General features: G+C 41.1%; 1 protein-coding gene across 2 annotated transcripts; it reads left to right on the top strand.

The window, feature by feature from the left end:
* Window positions 1-2,681: 2,681 nt before the first annotated feature.
* LOC105070082 (membrane-spanning 4-domains subfamily A member 6A) lies at window positions 2,682-12,987 on the top strand. 2 transcript variants are annotated; one of them, XM_010956364.3, is made up of 7 exons: window positions 2,682-2,836; window positions 3,438-3,600; window positions 5,257-5,391; window positions 7,223-7,279; window positions 9,710-9,913; window positions 11,835-11,936; window positions 12,711-12,987. In XM_010956364.3, exons 2-7 carry the CDS (start codon window positions 3,454-3,456, stop codon window positions 12,804-12,806), a joined length of 741 nt encoding a protein of 246 aa, XP_010954666.1. In that variant the 5' UTR covers window positions 2,682-2,836; window positions 3,438-3,453; the 3' UTR covers window positions 12,807-12,987. The 2 variants fall into 2 exon arrangements, with proteins under 2 accessions (XP_010954666.1, XP_074228063.1); XM_074371962.1 differs by lacking the exons at window positions 5,257-5,391; window positions 7,223-7,279.
* The last annotated feature ends 5,277 nt before the right edge of the window (window positions 12,988-18,264 follow it).

The following is an 18,264-nucleotide window of genomic DNA, read 5'->3' on the forward strand; positions in this document are numbered from 1 at the left end:
CTCAAACTGATTTCTGTCTTCTCAATTTGGTAAGATCAGCAGGGATCCATCTCCCTGACTGTGGTCTAGAAAGTTCCTTATGCAGAAAGCCAGAGCAATTGTTATAGTCATGTTTGTTTCCATCTTCTCATTGTTGAAAGCCCTACACTGACTACTGTACAATGTCTGAAAGCAGCTATTTAATTTTTTTTCCAGTTTTCTAGTTTTACAGTGGGAAAATAAGCCTGGTTCTAGTATGATTGCAAGAATTGAACTTCAGTTTTAAAAAGGTATTTGTAAACATAGGTATTTATATTTTTATTTCAGTTTCCAATATTTAAAATGTATTTAAGGGTGTTGACATATGTAATTTAATTGAATCAACACCTACCTGATAATTTAAAATCTTCAACCATAAAGTTCAAGTGTAACAATTTTCATATGCTGATTTTTTAAGCCACCTTATTTAGATTCCATAAGAACCAACTCATAAAAGACACTCATTTCAGTTGTTATTTTATTTTTAAATTATGATATTTTCCAACGCCTTTATTGAGTAATATCCAGATAGTTTTAATCCATGCTGGAAATTTTTGTTTTCCCACAACACAAGCATCAGAAACACAATAAGACAATGCTATTCAAATTTCAGGGCAAAAATATTTATATTTTTGAATTAACTAAAATATGTCCCTTGGTTTATATTTATAATTTGCTATGTGATAAACACAGGAAAGATATACGAAGTCATTTTCTTTTGATTGGCTAGTGCATGGAGAAAAACAGATTAATCAACATCTAAATTTGAGATATGATTTTAACAAAATGGACAATGCATTTGACTTCCTTTTAGAGAATCTTTAAAGTCAACAATTTTTTTGCTTACAGATTTGTTGGGGTTGCTACTGCTCATGTGATTTCCAGGAACTTTACTGACTTTGATTAGCTGTGTAAGGCTGCTGATATTAGACATTTTAATTTTTCATGTCCAATAGGTACATACATTCAGGCAGGGGAAGCAATTCTGAAAGTTCCTTGTGGTTCACCCCCAATTATTTTTTGTCAATTTCAGCAAAGTGTGGTTATTTTCCCCCAGTGAAAAAGATCAAAACAGCTTGCTCTAATCCTTCTCAGGTACCAGATACAGCTTCACCAGAACCAAGCTCTAACTTGCATTCATCTTTTGGGTGGACGTCTTCAGTTTAGCCAAACGGGGTTGACCATCAAGAGGAGGAGGGTCACACTCTTGCTGGAGCTCAGGCACCTCACTCCTTTGTGGCACTTTTCTAATTTTTGATCTGGGAGGGAGGAACACAGGTGTGTTCACTTTGCAATCGTTCATTGAGTGTACACTTATAATTTATACACTTCTTATGTTCTTCCAACTAAAATATCAGTGCTAAATCCCTGTCTTGATCTCTGTTTTCTAAAGAACCAGGCTAAGGCAACAAAAAGTTAATTAAAAAAAAAAGATGTTCCACATTTCTATGCAAATAGATTATACATGAAGAATTTTACCTCTGTGTAAATACAGGGTCAAAAAATTACACCAGCGTTTAAGTTTTCACTCATAGTTAAAAAAGGGAAGGGAAAAAAACATGACCAGTGCAGAGCTTTGCATGAGGGGTTTGGAACTTCAACATTATACACTTTTTCGCGTTTAGTAATCTGTGTCATTCTGATCCTGAGAACTAAGCCGATCTTAACTCCTTTTTTTTTTACCGGAAGACTTAATGCATGGCGTTAAGTGCAGAACTCACTGCCCCCTGAGGTGACAGTGACAGCTCCAGCCTTGTTCCTGGGTGCTTCCTGGCGTTCCTCCGAGGAAAGGAAGGAAGGGTGTGGAATCAGACTGTTCAGCTGCTGCGCTGGCCCTGGCTCTGGTGCTGTTGCCCAGTACATCAAAACCAACTTCCAAAGGACACCCATCTGGGGACTCAGAGAGGCACAGGAACCCTCTGTTTCACAGAACTATCCCAAGTATAAGTTAGTTTGTCGAATTTGTGCAGGTCCTGCAGAATCTTCTCCATCTATGCATCTGTCCAGTTTCATCTCTTCCTTATGGGTGTCCAGCCTTTCTGTAGGGTGGAGATCTACTGTTAGAGAAAGACAGGCCAGACACAGAAGATGACTCTGTGGCAGGCAACAATCAGGCAATGAGTGCTGTCAGGCTGCTTCAGTCTGTCCAGAGTCTGAGGAACTGGAAAAAGGAAAATATATATAAACAGCAAAAGAAGAATTTTTTAAGTTGTATTATTACTAGTGTTAGCTATATTTTATCAAATACTCCTGGGAAGCAACATAGTCATTATTACTATGGTTAGCTATGTATTACTAAACATTATTAATTATCAATAATTACCTGTACTATCAGTATTACTAGTATTACATATTATTGGATGCTCCTTGGAAGCAGGATAGACCTTCTATAAACATTTTCTCTAATCTTTATAACAAATCTTCATTGTTGGTATTGTTCCCTTATTTAACAGATTAGAAAACGGAGGCTCAGAGATCACAGACTTGTCTGATGATACGGAGCTAGTAAGTTTGGGGCTGGCAGTTCACACACACAGCTCCGTGACTCCCATATTCTCTAAAACATTAGTTGGTTCTATTTGTGACTTTTCTAAAGACATTAAGAGTTTAGGAATAAAAAAAAAAAGGAAGTGAAGATACTTTTCACAAATCTACACACTCCCAACTATCACATCCTGTGTAGCTGTAAACACTGCGGTAAGGAAGGGCTGGTGACTTTAGCTGAAGATAAGTAGGAAATTCTACAGGACCGTAGGGCAGTTACAGTCTCCCGGGAGTTTCTGAGAGCTGGAGCCAGCAGTCCGGGCCATAGGCACAGGTAGGCAAAGCTAAGAGACCTTCTCCAATTCACCACTCCCCTGCTGTGATTCCATTAGAGGGGATCTTTGACTTGAATCTCCTTGAGAGAAGTTAAGGAACACTAGAGTATTTTGGAAATAGAATGGACAAAGGGGAGGGGTATCTGGTTTTAACTGCTTCTGCTGTTTTCTAACTGCATGGTCTCCTTGAGTCCCTTGCCTAGTGCCACGTGATTAGTGGGAGCATAGCTCTTGCCTCTTCATGTGCAAACTGAGCAGTCCGTGGGCTGAGAACGACGCAGTGGGACTAGGAAAAAGAGATTTCTACATTTTGCAAGTTTTGTGTGATCATTTGCCTCTGAACTTTGAGACCTCTCAAGATTCATTCTGCTACTTCCCTATGACATGTTTATTGTCTATAATGATAGGACAGTGCCAAACAATGTGGAAAAATACTCCTGAAACCAAGGTTTTGTGGTTCTCACAGCTCCGTAAGACCCGTTTTCTTCCCTAGAGGACAGGTCAAGTCTGGACCCACGGTCAGATACAGACTCACGGTTCAGGGAGCCAGGCTTGGCAGCTCTGTACTTTTTAAAAGCTGTATTTCATTTTCTCTTCCAGCACTGGCAGCACCAGCATGATACCACAACCCGTGACCAATGAGAGCGTTGTAGTTCTCACACCAAGTGGCATCTACTTCCCCTCAGCAGAGAAACTCAAACCCACCACCCAGAGGCAGGCTAGCCTGGAGAAATGTCTAAAGGCAGAGATCAAAGTTCTTGGGGTAAGCCCAGTTCAGAATATGTTGCAGTGGGATCGATGGCAGGGGTTGGGCACAGGGAACAAACTAGGCATGTCTTGAGACTGGAGACCCCTTGTGAGTGTGGAGACTTTTTTAAGTTTTGCCAGGGGGACTCCAAGCTGATGGAGACCACTTGGAGAGCCATTTGAAACTTTCCCAGACTTTTTCCACATAAGATGATATTAAAAATGTTTTTCCCCTATTCTGAATATTGACAATTAAGTTTTCGTTGTTTCTGTATTTTTGCAGTAGATTACTTCTCTACATTTTCATTTTTTAAGGACCACTTGGGGTATAATTGGCATACTAAAAGTTGTACATCTATTTTTTTTACAAAAGTAATGGTGGTAAACAATTACATGTTTTATGTACCTTTTTTTCCTATGTGTTCACCAGTTGCATGCTTAATAATCTGACTGATTTTTTTGAAGGGAATTTTTCCCTCACTGGAAACTATAAGAAATATAAATTTCCTTTGCCTCTTTTTCCCATACCTTCTGTTTGTTTCTCTTCACTCATGCATGATTTATTAAAGAAGCTCTACTAAATGAGGGGAGGTGGGAGGAAAGAACATGGAATCTAAAAATATGACACAAATGAACTTATTTACAAAACAGAAACAGACTCACAGACATGAAAATAAACTTATGGTTACCAGAGGGACAGGAGGTGGGAGGGGTTAAATTAGGAGTTTGGGATCTGCAGATACTAACTATTATATATAAAATAGATAAGCAATAAGTTTCTACTGTATAGCACAGGGAACTATACTCAATATCTTGTAGTAACCTATAATGAAAAGAATATGAAAACAAATATATGTATGTAGATGTATGACTGAATCATTATGCTGTACACCAGAAATTGACACAAGATTGTAAACTGACTATAGCACAATTTAAAAAAGAATAAAAAATAATGTTTCCAGAACTGGGAGGAAAACACAGAGCTCTGTTTCCTAGAATTGGCTCTGTTCTCATATGCTGTGAGGTGAGGCACTCCACTTGACCAATTTGAAGAAGCTGGTAGGACTGACTGCCTTGCCTCAAGTCTATACTCACGTGAGTTCCTGCGATGCTGATACGATGTGAGGTTTAGAAAGCTGCTTGGTTAATAGAGCTGTGAATTCTGAGATGGACGTCAAGGAGGAAAACTCTTCCTCTGAAAACAGAGCTTCAGGATCCTCAGCTGAAGGGACGCTAAGAAGTTGAGGAGGAGGCCAGGCTCTGTGCCAGGTCCAGCAGGGATGCGTGAGAAGGGGCTCCACACTGCTAGTGCTCAAGAGAGTGTGAGGGCTTCCAGGTGGCCCCCTGTTCCCTTAAGAGGTAGAAAGAGAGTTAGTAGCAATGCAAATCAGGGAGGCAGGCAAGACAGAGATTCATACCTGTCATGAGCTACGAGCAAGGGTCACGAGCAGACAAGAGCTAACAAGGCAGAAGTGCGTGAAGGCTTGCTGAGCGCTTGCCAGGTGGTCCAACAGCATCTCCTCCAAAATGTGTTCTCATAGTTCTCATCCCAGAGCTTTCACCATGTCCGTGTCCTCGCTGCGACACAGCAGGAACACCAGGGGAGAGATGAGGAAGCCCTGTCTTCACAAATGCTGATTTTAACCCTCCATCTCCCTTCTTCTTCCAACAGACTGTCCAGATCATGTGCGGGGTGATGGTGTTGAGTTTGGGAATCATATTGGCCTCTTCTCCCTTCGCTCAGTATTTTACCCAAGTGTTTTCCACCCTGTTGAAAGCTGCTTACCCATTCATAGGAGCCTTGTGTGTGAGTAGAGCTCCTTAGGAGGCCAAGATGGGATGGGGTTGGGAGGAAGATGCAATAACGCAGGCTCCTCACCTGTCACCTTGCTATGCTTCTGTCTGCCAGGGGCAGGGGCTCAACAGTAGAACTTGTCCTCCTATGTGGGTAGCCCAGGAAGAACGGAATGGGGTGAGAGGGCAGAAGCCACCTGATTTCAAATCTATTTCTTAGCTGGCTCAAATAAACATTTCTTTTGTAGATCATCTTACTTTTCACCTCATTAGCTTGAGCTGTGATGAGGCTAAAGACTTCTCTCCAGGTTTAGGCAAAAATCCATAAGGTAGGATAACACTGAGGAGAGCCTTCTGTCCAGTGAAATGAGCACCAGTGAAAGACAAGCAGACACATACAGGGACGCCCACACACGCCCGTGGGGTCACGGAGGAAGGAGCACTTTGAAGACACCTTTTTTTTTTTTGCTGTTTTGTGTGGGACCCAGAACACACTGAGCGGGTGTCTGTGTTTTAGTGGTGGCCTGGGAATTCCTCTGAAGCAGCTTCAAGTCTGTGATGTCAAGAACAGCTTTCTTCCAGGCTGATGTGGATGAACTGTTTTCACAATCAAGCTTATGTTTCACGGTTTTTCTACCAACTTCCCACAACTCAGTGGCCATCATTTGCCTTCCGTGCCCTCGTTTCTCTGCCTGATGCATTCAGAAAGTCCCCCTATGTCTTTGATTCACTTTTCTTCTTTTATGAACTAAAGTCAACACTTGATTTGAATTTCACATATTTTTTCCAAAGGTCTTTTTCTGTCCCAAGAGCCCACCAAAGATACTACAGTAGATGTAGTCGTTAGGCCTCCTTCGGCTTCCCCTGGACTTTCTCAGACTTTCCTTATCCTTGGCGATGTTGCTAATTGTGAGTAGCGTTTTCCAGGATTTTTGTAGACTGTTCCTATATTTTGGTTCCTCTGATGTTTTTTTCACGTTTAGACCAGGGTAATGGATTTTTAGGTAGCAGGTGACAGAGGTTCACTGTCATATCAAGGGCATGCTATCAACATGCTTTGTTACTGATGAAGTTGAGCTTGGTCATGTGGCTGAGGCAGTGTTCGCCAGGTTTCTCCACTGCATAGTTTCTTTCCTCCCAACTCTCTCCATACTCCGCTCTTTGGGAGCAAGTCACTAAGCACAGCCCACATTTGGACAGACATCACATCCAATTTTTAAGACCCAGGACTTATTTAGACATAAATTGCTTAATGCTGGGACCACTGGAACTATAAAAAAAAAAAGCTTGTCCCCTTTTTTTTCCATTGTCAGAGGATTTTCTGTTACTTAGCTATCCCAAATGTATTAGATCATGAATACTCTGGAGAGTGAATGTAGTATCTTTCATTTTCTGATCACAGCCTTAAAGGTTCTCTGACATCCAGCATGATCCTTCCAATGCTCTTAATTATCATTCTACTCTAGCCTTGGGAACCACCAACTTAAAGTGTATGTCTCTGCCGTCCCATATCTGCTGTCTTCCCCCATTCTTTTCTTTTCCCAAACCATTGCATTCATGTGTTTCTCTAAATAATTCTTTAAAACTTTATTCTCTCATTCGAAAAGTCTCCTCTTTCCTGGCTTTTAAAGCCCTCGTTGTGTTTACTGGAATAGTTTAGTACTCATATCTGCCTTTTCTGATAATCTGTAGGCAAAAGGGATGTATCTGTCCATTTAGTTGGGTTGTTCATTGGTTCCCCGGGGATTTTTTTTCCATGGGAGTTTTCCATAAGCACTGTGATGATAACAATGTAGATTCATCTGTACATAGAAGCTGACCTGTTTTCTCTCCTTTCTGGGTAGTTTATCCTCTCTGGATCTCTGTCAGTCATCACAGAGAAAAAGTCAACTAAGCGGTTGGTAAGTAAGAGAGTCGTAAGCCACCACTCAGCGGCTCAGAACGAAATTTAGGGAGAGCACTTCAGAGTCACTCTCTCCACTTTGTAGCGCTGGCAGCTGAGTTTCAGAGAAGATACTTGGCAGTTAGGAGTTGAGCCTGGCTCATCTGTATTCCTGTCCAGTGCCCATCACTCCATCTGCTGCTCCCTAAAGCACAGTCTGCATTCAAGATATTGTATTATATCCTAGACCAGTGCCCAGAAATCAATTTTGTAAAAAATCTCCCTCCTCAGAATACTTTTTTGGTGGTAACTGGCCTTTAAATTTAGATCTTCAATGATAAAGAAGCTGCCGGTATTATAAAGAGGTCTCTTTGTTGTGGATTCACTGTTTAAGTCCATCTGTCAAAACCCTTGAGGAAACCCAGTCAAAATGTCGGTTCTTGTGGAAAACGATCACTAATTCTTTTATCTACCTAATCGGAAAGCCAACACTTTTCTGCTGGATTTGAGCATGAACTCTTGCATCCTAAAAGTTGTCATTAATCATTTGTATTGACTGAGAAAACTACTTTACCTCCCTTTAACTTTTTCCAGAGAAAATCAGAATTAAAGTGGCAGGGAGGAGAGAAATTTTCTAATCTGTAAAGATTCACCAAGTGTTCACTCAATCCTACTTCCCTCAAGTAGCTTGATGTTCAGGGTCAGGCGTGAGACTGCCTTATGACATAGTAGCCCAGAAACCCAATTTGGAAGCTCTGGTTACAAAAATCTCCCAAAGTCAGGAAGAAGTTAGAGAGAGTGCTCAGGATGATGCCCACGTTTCTCTCTCTTTCATCAGGATTTAGAGATGATTACTGAGAATCCCCACCCAGACTCATAATTACCAGGGCATGCTGTCCGATAGAGCTTTCCGAGATGGTGGGAATGCAGTAGCCGTCCAGCACAGCAGTCCCATGTGGCTATTGAAAACTTGAAATGCGACTAGTGCAATCAAGGAACTGAATTTTAAATGTTACTTAAGTTTACTTTAAATATAAGTATCCCACGTGGCTGATGACAGCTGTATGGACAACACAATACGAGTATAATGTTTCTAGATTTTCGGGGAGGAGCATGTGGGGCTCTTACTAGAGAAAAACAGCACCTCAATGATTACGACAACAAGTTCAAGGATACAGGGTGAGGAATACAGTTGGCTCAGGGTTACCCGAGCCATCTGTCTTGCAGTGAGTTCTACTGTGGTCACACATTGTATCAGCCCTTTTTGAGATTGAAGAATAGTTCTGTCACAAAACAAACCTAATTATTTACTAGGTGTATTATTCTAAGAAATATGCACTCCAGAAATCATGACTGTTGCTGGCTATCAGGAGGCACAGAAGCGTGTACTTTAGTCATTCTCCTGACACACCGGGCTTTGGAAGAGAAAAATGTCCTGCCTCTCATCTACTGTGCCCCCAAACTCCCACTGCTGAGTTCCTAGAAGAAGAGCACCCTAAGTGGGATTAAGTAATATTCTAATTGATGGCGACTGGGCGTGCCCTGGACCACACCGACCTATAAATAGAGCTTTCAGAATGGTCCTAGCTCAGCTTCTCCTTCTGCGAGTTGAGGTAGCAGAGAAGACATTTCTGAGATCAGTTTTGTTCACTCCCCTCACTTCGTAAATGTAGAAATGAGACCCCGAGTGGGAAATGAAACTGAGGAACTGAGCACTTGAGAAAACTGAGGGGGTCAGAGGCAAAGCTACTACCGTGATCGGTTTCCTCCCAATTTTTCTTGTACCCTATGCGGCCGCTCACATATTATGCCATCCTTGGGTCCGGCTCTAGGTCTCTGTCTACAGGCATCCACATGTGGCCCTGGGTGTGTCCAACCAGAGCCTGGCCAGACTCCAGGGCCCACCTGAGACTGGAACTCTGTCCCTATGCTCATCTCAGGATTGTGTGTGTGTGTGTGTGTGTGTGTGTGTGTGTGTGCGCGCGCACGCGCATGAGTGCTCACGCATTGAACGGTGGCCTTGTGCAAGGAGGAGTGACTTGCTTCATCTGCCTCCTGTATGTGGCCATTGCTTCCACAAGGAGTTTCCAAGTGAGCTGGGGGAGTGAAACACCACATCTACCTTTGGTCACTCTGCCTCTTGGGGACTTTGCAGTCAGCCTTATACAGCCCTAGTGTCAGTCCAGGACAAAGAATTTAGGAAAGCAATATTCTCTGCGATCCTATGGAAGCCCTGCCTAGGGGGAAAGATTTCATTTATTTATTTGCTTAGCCAAGATTTACCTTCTAGGTTCAGAGATGTTTCCAGGCTTTGGAGAGACATACAGGTTTAGACCTCCTGAGGGACACAGATAAAAATAAATAAATAAACTTTTGCAATGAACTAGCAAAAAGGTTAAGAGACGTGTTGCTCATTAGGGGTGATTCTTACCCGGCATTTTTCTTCCAGGCTCAGAGCACCCTGGTTGCAAACATTCTGAGTTCTCTATCTGCTCTAGCGGGTTTCATCCTCCTCTCTGTCAAACTGGCTGCTTTGGGTCCTGCCTTTCGGTTGTGTGACTTACCCAGAGAAGAATTAACATATCATCATTTTTATCCATTAAATTTCCACGAGACTATTAAGGACTGCTACTTGGCTGAATCTGTTCTGGCTGTAAGTATTTTTAAATGGGATGTTCCAATGAAATTATGAGGCTTCTGAAAATCTTGTCTTCTTGTTGTCTCTCCTTTTGAAAAACTCCCTGATTTTTCTTTTTCTGATTTCAGCATCTAAAGGAAGGCCAGGGGTATGTAAAGGTGAAAGGACTATGTGACTGAGATAAAGAAGCTAGACTACAGGGGGAATGGAAGAGTAAAGATCAGATAAAGTTGATGATGAAAAACTAACATTAATAATTGTTGATAGAGTTTTTGTTAATCAAATTGATTCCATTGTTAGAGGCACAAAATGTGAGATTTTCAAGCTATAAATCTTGGTACATGGAGTAGCGAATTAAGAAAAGCAAAAATAGCAGAAAGACCCAAGTGATCAGGAAATGCCAATAAGGAGACCAAGGATGTATGTGTGGTGGCGGGTCCTTGGGCTGAGCAGATACAGGCACTGCGCTGAGGAGTGGTGAGGAGGGAGGATGGAGCCTGAAGGTGAGGACATCTCCTCTTTCCAGTGACCACAGTGATGGGTAGCATTGATGAGATGAAAAGGCAACATCATTGTTGTTTTTGTTACAACTTACACAGGTGGGATTTATCAAATAGTAATATAAGAAGATGGAGAAAAATGAAAATTGATAATGATTGTCATTACTGGAGAAAGAAAAGCAATGAAGTTTGGTTAACAGAAATAACAGTCTTAAGTTGGAACATTAAGCAGCACGTGTATTGTCAGAAACACATTGAGAAAAAAGAAAACAAGTTACAAGAATAAAGAGGCTGCAGAATATTTATTGTCTCACAATCATAAAAGTGAGTTAAGTCAAGGACATAGTTGCTGTTCAGTCAGATAACAGCAGAGCCGGCCAAGCTCTGGCTTGTAAACCACTCTTTACGCGAAGCTGCATCTTCCCAGGTTAATTATATTATAACAAGGAAAAGCATATGCAAATGAAGTTGGTAGTAATCGATATGAACCAACACATGGCAGAGCCAATTCTACTGTGGGAAAAAATTCCACAGAGAAGCTTGGGAGGGACTTGCGTGGATAATGTATGAATTCATGATGGGACAACTTTACATCATAAACAGAAGGGGTTAGGTTGAGCTTACTTGCTGGGTCCATTTCTAGGAAATGTAAGCAAGTTGCACACCCTTTTTGGCGGTGTGTAAGTAAACTAGAGGTTTGTGCAATCACTTCTTTTTCTCCTGTTCTATCAAATGACCAGTTCTGCGTGAACAATACCTCAGGACAGAAATGGTAGAGCTTAGCCTCTTGGTGTGGTATCTTTTTCGAGTTGGTTTGGGTTGTTAGCAGCTATGGCAGTTTCCTGGCTTGATTGTTCTAATTCTTGCTGCCATCAAGAAAGGCAAAGGAAGTCCATCCAAAGGGGGTCAGATACAGAGAAGGGGGTGTTGCTACTGAATTTTATAAAGCGCTTGCACAGCCAAAGCCTCATTGATTCTCACAGCCCTCTGAGAAGGAAATATCATTATGTCCATCTGATAAATGAGGAAACAGAAGCTAGAGAAGTAGAGGCTGGTTCAGGCACACACAGCTACTAAGCAGGAAGAGTGGGGCTGGACTGGGAGCTGGTGCTTCTCGGTGCCGGGTGTCCTTACTCATCTCTGCTCCCCCGCTGAGTGAACAGTAATCGGACTTAGCTCTGTCTCAGAACGGTGGGCAACAAGTGGGCTAGCTGATTTAGTTATTGCCCCTCCCTCCTCTTCCCCTCAAGGGAATAAATGAACAAAGGGACTGCAATGAGCCAGCAGGCTTGGAATAAGCCTGTTCTCTTCCTAATGGCATCCTTTCTGCATCCTCTGATGGTTGAGGGGGTTTTCATCTTTGCAGTTACCTCCCAACGAGGCACGGAAGCTTCTGCTGACCAAGCTTCACCAATTTTGTGTCTCCTGCCTTTCAGGGAACTCTGTCTTTGATGCTGATCTGCACAGTGCTGGAGTTTTTCCTAGCTGTGCTCGCTGCTGTGGCTTGGCAGAAACAGGCTCGCTCTGACTCCCCTGAGGTGAGTGCGATGGCTGGTCTCTCTGAGTCTTGCCTGGCGTGTCTCCGTTTCTGGGCCGTACGGAGCTACATCAGCAAGAGTGGCTGAAGGGACAGCCAGTGGTTGGTCATGAGATACACGTAGGAGGTGGTTTGATGGTGATGGAAGATGGTGAGATGAGCAAAGCAGATGGCAGTTGGGTAGCTGACCAGCTGAGGGCTCACTGGAGAGTAAGATAGTTGAATCTGAGAAATCAACAGGTTCAGTCTTGCCGTTTTGTAAATGCGGAGACCTGGAACGTGAAAAGACTTGCCCAGCCATCATGCAGTGAGTCGCTAGAACTTGGTTAGCCTCTCTTCCAGGCAGCTAGACTTCCTGCTACAGCCAATAGTTTCCTTCATGGTCTTGACTTGGAAAAGGGCATTTACAAATGTGGCTGGATTCAATAAATGTCCTATGCTCTGATTTTCTCCTCTTGTGATCTGAAAATTCTTTTTTCCTTAGAAGATATTTAAAAAATGCTGAACAGAATTCCACGGGACACCACCGTATGGCCACCATGCACACATGACCTCATTTAACTGAATTTCAAAGCTTTGACTTAGCCACAATTTTCTTATAGATAGAAGAATGGAATATAAGACTGATGAACAGCAATTATTTAAAAACGGAGTGACATGTTACACTCTTCTTGGAACACTTAAGAGTTTTTTGTACAAAGTTTGGAGGAAATTATGTATATGTAATTTGAACCTGAGTGAAGTCTGAAGAACTAATATATTTTGTTTCTTCTAGAGTGTACTCTTCCTGCCTGAAGGTCACAAGAATAAATCCAGCACGACCTCAAAGGCACCGTTTGACCCTGATTGTGAAGAATTATTGACGCCTTAGGGGAAAAAAAAAGGAAAAATATTCAACAGAAATTTGGTTTTATGACAATAAATGAAAACCAACAAAGAAACCCAACCCAAGAAAGCAAAGTTTGAGCTTCTTAAAATGTAGACTTTTATGTAGTGAACATTAAAAAAACAGTATTTGTTTTCTTGTCATTAAAATATGTGTTCAATGGCGATTCCTTGATTTGCCTTGATGTTGGCTTCAGCAAAAGCACAAAACAGTGAACTACCATTGACTAGACTGGCCAAACAAACATTTCCCAGAAAAGTAGGGAGAAAGTTGATTCAGTGGGGTCACGGTGAAGTAGAGGAGACAACTTTTTCTTGGGCCCCTTAATTGCCAACAAGACTTGGCTTACTTGCTGTTGATCGGAGGTTCTCAAGACCCCCTCCTCAGGTTCCATTTATTTGCTAGAGCAGTTCACAGAACTCAAGAAAACATTTACCTTTTAGATGTTTATTATAAAAGGAAATAACTTAGAGTCAGCCAAATAGAGAAGATGCGAAGGGCAAGGTCCAGGAAGGGGTTTGTGCCACTTTCTTCAAATCTACGTGTGGTCAGGACCTCAGAAGTTCTCTCAATCCTGTCCTTTTTGGGTTTTATGGAGGCATTATTATATAAACCTGCTTGATTAAACCATTGGCCTTTGGTGACTGAACTCAATTTCCAGCCCCTCACCTCCCCCAGGAAGTCCAGGGGCAGGACAGAAAGTTCCATATGTCTAATTAAGATCCATTCCCCTGGCAACCAGTTGCCATCTTAGAGCACCTAAGAGCTTCCCAAAGTCACCTCATTAACATAACAAAAGTCATCTTTACTGCTCAGTCACTTAGGAAATTCCTAAGTGGTATTAGGAGCTCCGTACCGGGAACTGGCAGTAGGACCAAATATATATCTCTTATTATAAATCACAGTACCCCAATTACACAATTATTTTCTTTGAAAAATCATTTTCCTAGTTTTCCTTTTAAACAGAGAGTAACTGAAAAATGATTGATTATAAACCTACAGTTGAACTTCCTTCCCCTTCACCAACTATTCAAACAAAACAAACAAGCAAGCAAAAGCTAACTGGAATACTTCACTGTTATTAAGAGATGACCAGTAAATATTTTTCTGGTATCAAAATAAGAAGGAACACTTGTTCAAGTGCAAATGTTAAGCCTCAACACACACAAACATATACATATGCGCGCACACACACACACACACACAAGTGTAGAAAGATATCCTCAATTTTATATGAGGTCCATTTCTTTGAACAATCTCATATGTTCCCTGCCCGGACCCAGTGTTATCAGGACCGTACCCACTGTATCAGATCTTCCCGTGCCCAGTTTCTCTGTTGTTTTCCAATCTGAGAGGAGAATGTTGGTTCCTCTGGTTTTAGCTCTTTCTTCAAACTCTCTGACTATGTCTTCTCCTTTCCTTCTGCTCCCCGCTCCACACATACACATATTCACATATGTTCACTATTCCTCTTTTTTATTGGCCTATGTTGATCTGAAATAGATGGACTGGCCATTATTTCTCCAGTAAAAATGAGTTTATCCAGGGTCAGCAAAGAATTGCCATTCAGCATCTGCAAACATTGCTAGCCACGTGCAAGTCCCCAAACAGCAAGGGGAGGAGGATGTTTTTAGAGGAGAAGAGGAAGTTGGGAAGTCCATAGCGAACAAAGAGTCAGTGGCTTTTCATTGGCTGAATTCTTGCCAGGAGAGAAGTGTTCTTTCCTCTTCCTGTTTGGTTCTGCTGTCCCTCACAGGGCTTCAGTATGTCCCCTTCTCGTCTCTTGTCTCTATTTACTTACAGTTTCTGTTTATAAATTTTTTAACATGGACATTCAACATTTATGGACACTTCTGGAGCACCAGACACTATGCTCGATGCTAGGGTTATAAAGATGAATAAGATACACTTCTTGGCTTCAAGAAATTCACAATCAGTTAGGGGAAACAGAGGACAATGAATCAGAGGAGTGTTATACGCCTTTAATGCATTAGTGCTATTTGAGCACAGAATAAAGAACACCTTCTTCTGTCTAAAAACTGTAGAGAATAAAAGTGTGTGTGTGTGTGTGTGTGAGAGAGAGAGAGAGAGAGAGAGAGAGAGATTCTTTCCTTTGAGAACTCCACCTCCCAGTGGACATCATCCTAGTGGGGTTGTCAATCACATGGTGCCACCTTCCTTCCATGAGGGAAGAATATGGCCCAGAACATACAATTGGTGTATTCCGCCCACTGTAGTCTCATGCTGGCTCATTTTCCTCACCCCCTGCCACCATATCTTCACCTCCACTGCCCCATCACTTCCATCACAATTATCCAATAAAATGTCTAGTCCCCAGAGTTCCTCCTGGGCCTCTCTTAGCTTTGTCTTCTTTCTCAGAGAAGGCAGCTAGCTATTTGGGCAACACTTAAAGCCACTTCTTGTCGTAGGTTCAACATAAATGCTAAGTCAGACATCCATATCTTTCCTCTTAAGTAACGATGCCCCTCTAGCCTGAGTGAAATGAGAATGGTGTCTACCTTGACATGTAAAGATTTATAGAAACAAAGTTGTAACGCACTTACTGTTGTATCCAGCACATGGAAGATACTCAGTTAGTGGAGTTTTGTTCTCTGTTTCCTTACTGCCTCTCCTCCCCTGCTCCAACTTGATTCTCTGTGACTAAAGTCAGTTTTATTCCCAATCCACTTCTGTGATTTTGAACCTGATTAGTCTCATAAAATCCTGTTTCTTCAGGAGAGTCGTAGAGGGCTCTAGACAAGAGTCTCAGACTGTTTTCTGAGACTATTTCTATTTTCTCTTCCCATTACTGCAGGGGAAGATTTGAGAATTAATGGCTTTTTAAAAGCTGAAGTGTAGTTGATTTACGATATTGTGTTAGTTTCAGGAGTACAGCGAAATGACTGAGTTATCTCTATAAAGGTTATTTTAAAAATTATTGTCCATTATAGGTTATTGCAAGATAGTGAAATTCCCTGTGCTATACAGTAGGACCTTGTTGCTTATCTATTTTACGTATAGTAGTTTGTATCTGCTAATCCCAGACTCCTAATCTGTCCTACCCCCTCCCCTTCCCCGTTTTTTCCTTATGTCTGTGAGTCTGTTTCTGTTTTGTATATAGATTCATTTTTATTAACTTTTAGAGTCCACATGTAAGTGAGCTTTTTTCAGGACTTCCGCACAGGTGACTCTGCTGACATCCAGTGGTGATAATGAGGAGGAATTTCCTCCTCCCCTCAACCCTCAGAGAAATAGAAAAGGCAGCCAGGATACTTATTCAGTCTCCCTGGAAAATCGCCCTGAAGGCAGCTAACTCGCCAACAGGAAATCATACGTGCAATCTTTGTCTGCATAAGTGATCAGTGAGGGGAGACCTGCACATCTCTCAGAAATTACTCATTATGTGCCTCTGCAAAAAGAGATACCACACAAACCATAACCACACAAGAGCTGGACTGGTTATATTCATATGAAGTAAGACATATTTTAATGTAAGAGGTATTATTAGAGAGAAACAGGGATGTTTTATAACAATAAAAAGTCAGTACAGCAGGAAGATAAAGTGTAAATGAATGGAGACCTAACAGCAGAGCTCCAGAATATATGAACAAAAACTGATAGAATTGAAAAGAGAATTCACCAAATTTAACCGGGTTTCAATATCCCATTCACAATCATTGATACAAAAACCAGACAGAAAAAGCAAGAAGTGAATAAAAGACTTGAGCAACACTAGCAACCAACTTAAACAAACATAAATAATATAATAATATAAATATAAATATATATAAAAATTATAATATACATATATAAATATATATTTTATATTTAAATATGTATATTTATATATATACACACACTCCAGGCACTGCAGAACACCCGTACTTTTCAAGTGCAAACATGGAACATTCTCCAGCACAGACCACACTGTGGGCAGAATTATAAAATGATCCCCAGTGATTTTCACCTTGCATAATCTTCTTGCAGCATTTGAGTGACACTTGTGATCATTATAAAATATCACTCCCAGAATTATGTTATGTCATATGTCAAAGGATCTTTTGAAGATATAATTAGTGCTATTAATAAGTTGATTTGGGGTTAATCAAAGGGAGATTATATGAGCAGCTCGACCTAATAACGCAAGCCCTTTAAATCTGGGTCTAGAAGTCAGACAGGAAATCAGAAATTCAAAGCAGCAAAGATAATCTCCTCCTGGCCATGAGGGGGCAGCTGCCATGTCTTGGAGAGAGCCACATGCCAGTGAATCGTGGGTGGCCTCTAGGGGGCGCCCAGCCGACAGTCAGCAAGAAAACAGAAACTCATTCTCAGAGTTGCAAAGAACTAAATGCTGCCGACACCCTGAACGACTTGGAAGAGGACCCCATTCCTGAGATGATGCTACAGCCCTGGCCAACCCTTGATTTCAGCCATGTGAGACCCCGAGCAGAGAACCAGTTCACACCCTGCTCAACTCTTGACCCAAGGAAACTGTGAGATAGTAAATTTGGATTGTGTTAAGCCATTAAGTTTGTGTTGATGTATGTGTTATACAGCAATAGAAAACAGATACAGATCATATGCTAGGACTTAAGACAATTAATTTTAAAATGTTGAAATTATAAAAAGAATGTTCCTTGAACAAAACAGAATTTCTTAGAAATCAATAGCAGAAAGAAATCATAAAAGTTGTCAAATAACTGGAATTTAAGCCATTTGTTTCTCACTTGACCATGGGTGAAAGAAATCCAAAAAAGAAATTGGAAAATATTTTGAATTGAATTTAACAAATATAATATATCAAAATTTCTGGGAAACAGCTAAAGCTCGGCTTAGATAAAAGTTTATAGCTTTATATGCCTATATAAGAAACCAAAAGCTCTCAAATCAATAACCTAAGCTCCCTTTTTTTGAAACTACAAAAAGGAGAGAAAACTCAATCCAAAGTAAGCAGAAATAAGGAAATACTTAAGGTTAGAGTGAAAATCAAATAGAAAGCAGAAAAATAATAAAGAAAAATCAGTGATGCCAAAAGTTGGCTCCTTGAAAAACAAGAACAAAATGGACAAACTTCAGCTGGACACACCAAGCAGAACTAAAAGAGAAGACACCCATTACCAAAATTAGTCACAGAAGAGGGGACACCACCACCAGCTCTACAGAAATTAAGACCGTTAGAAGGGAATTATAAACAGTTTTATGCCAACAACTTACATAATTAAATGAAATTTTAAAAAACCATAGAAAAACATAAACTACCAAAACAGACCTAAGAAGAATTAGAAAATATGAATCTATCTATAGTAAGTAAAGAAATGGAAATAATATTTAAACAACACTTTACCACGAAGAAAAGTTCAGATCCAAACAGCTTCACGAGTACATCTTATCAAATATTTCAAGAAAAAATAGTAGCAGTCCGTTACAAACTTGTTCACAAAGG

Source organism: Camelus bactrianus, chromosome 10 (genome assembly GCF_048773025.1).
Source record: "Camelus bactrianus isolate YW-2024 breed Bactrian camel chromosome 10, ASM4877302v1, whole genome shotgun sequence".
NCBI lineage: Eukaryota > Metazoa > Chordata > Mammalia > Artiodactyla > Camelidae > Camelus > Camelus bactrianus.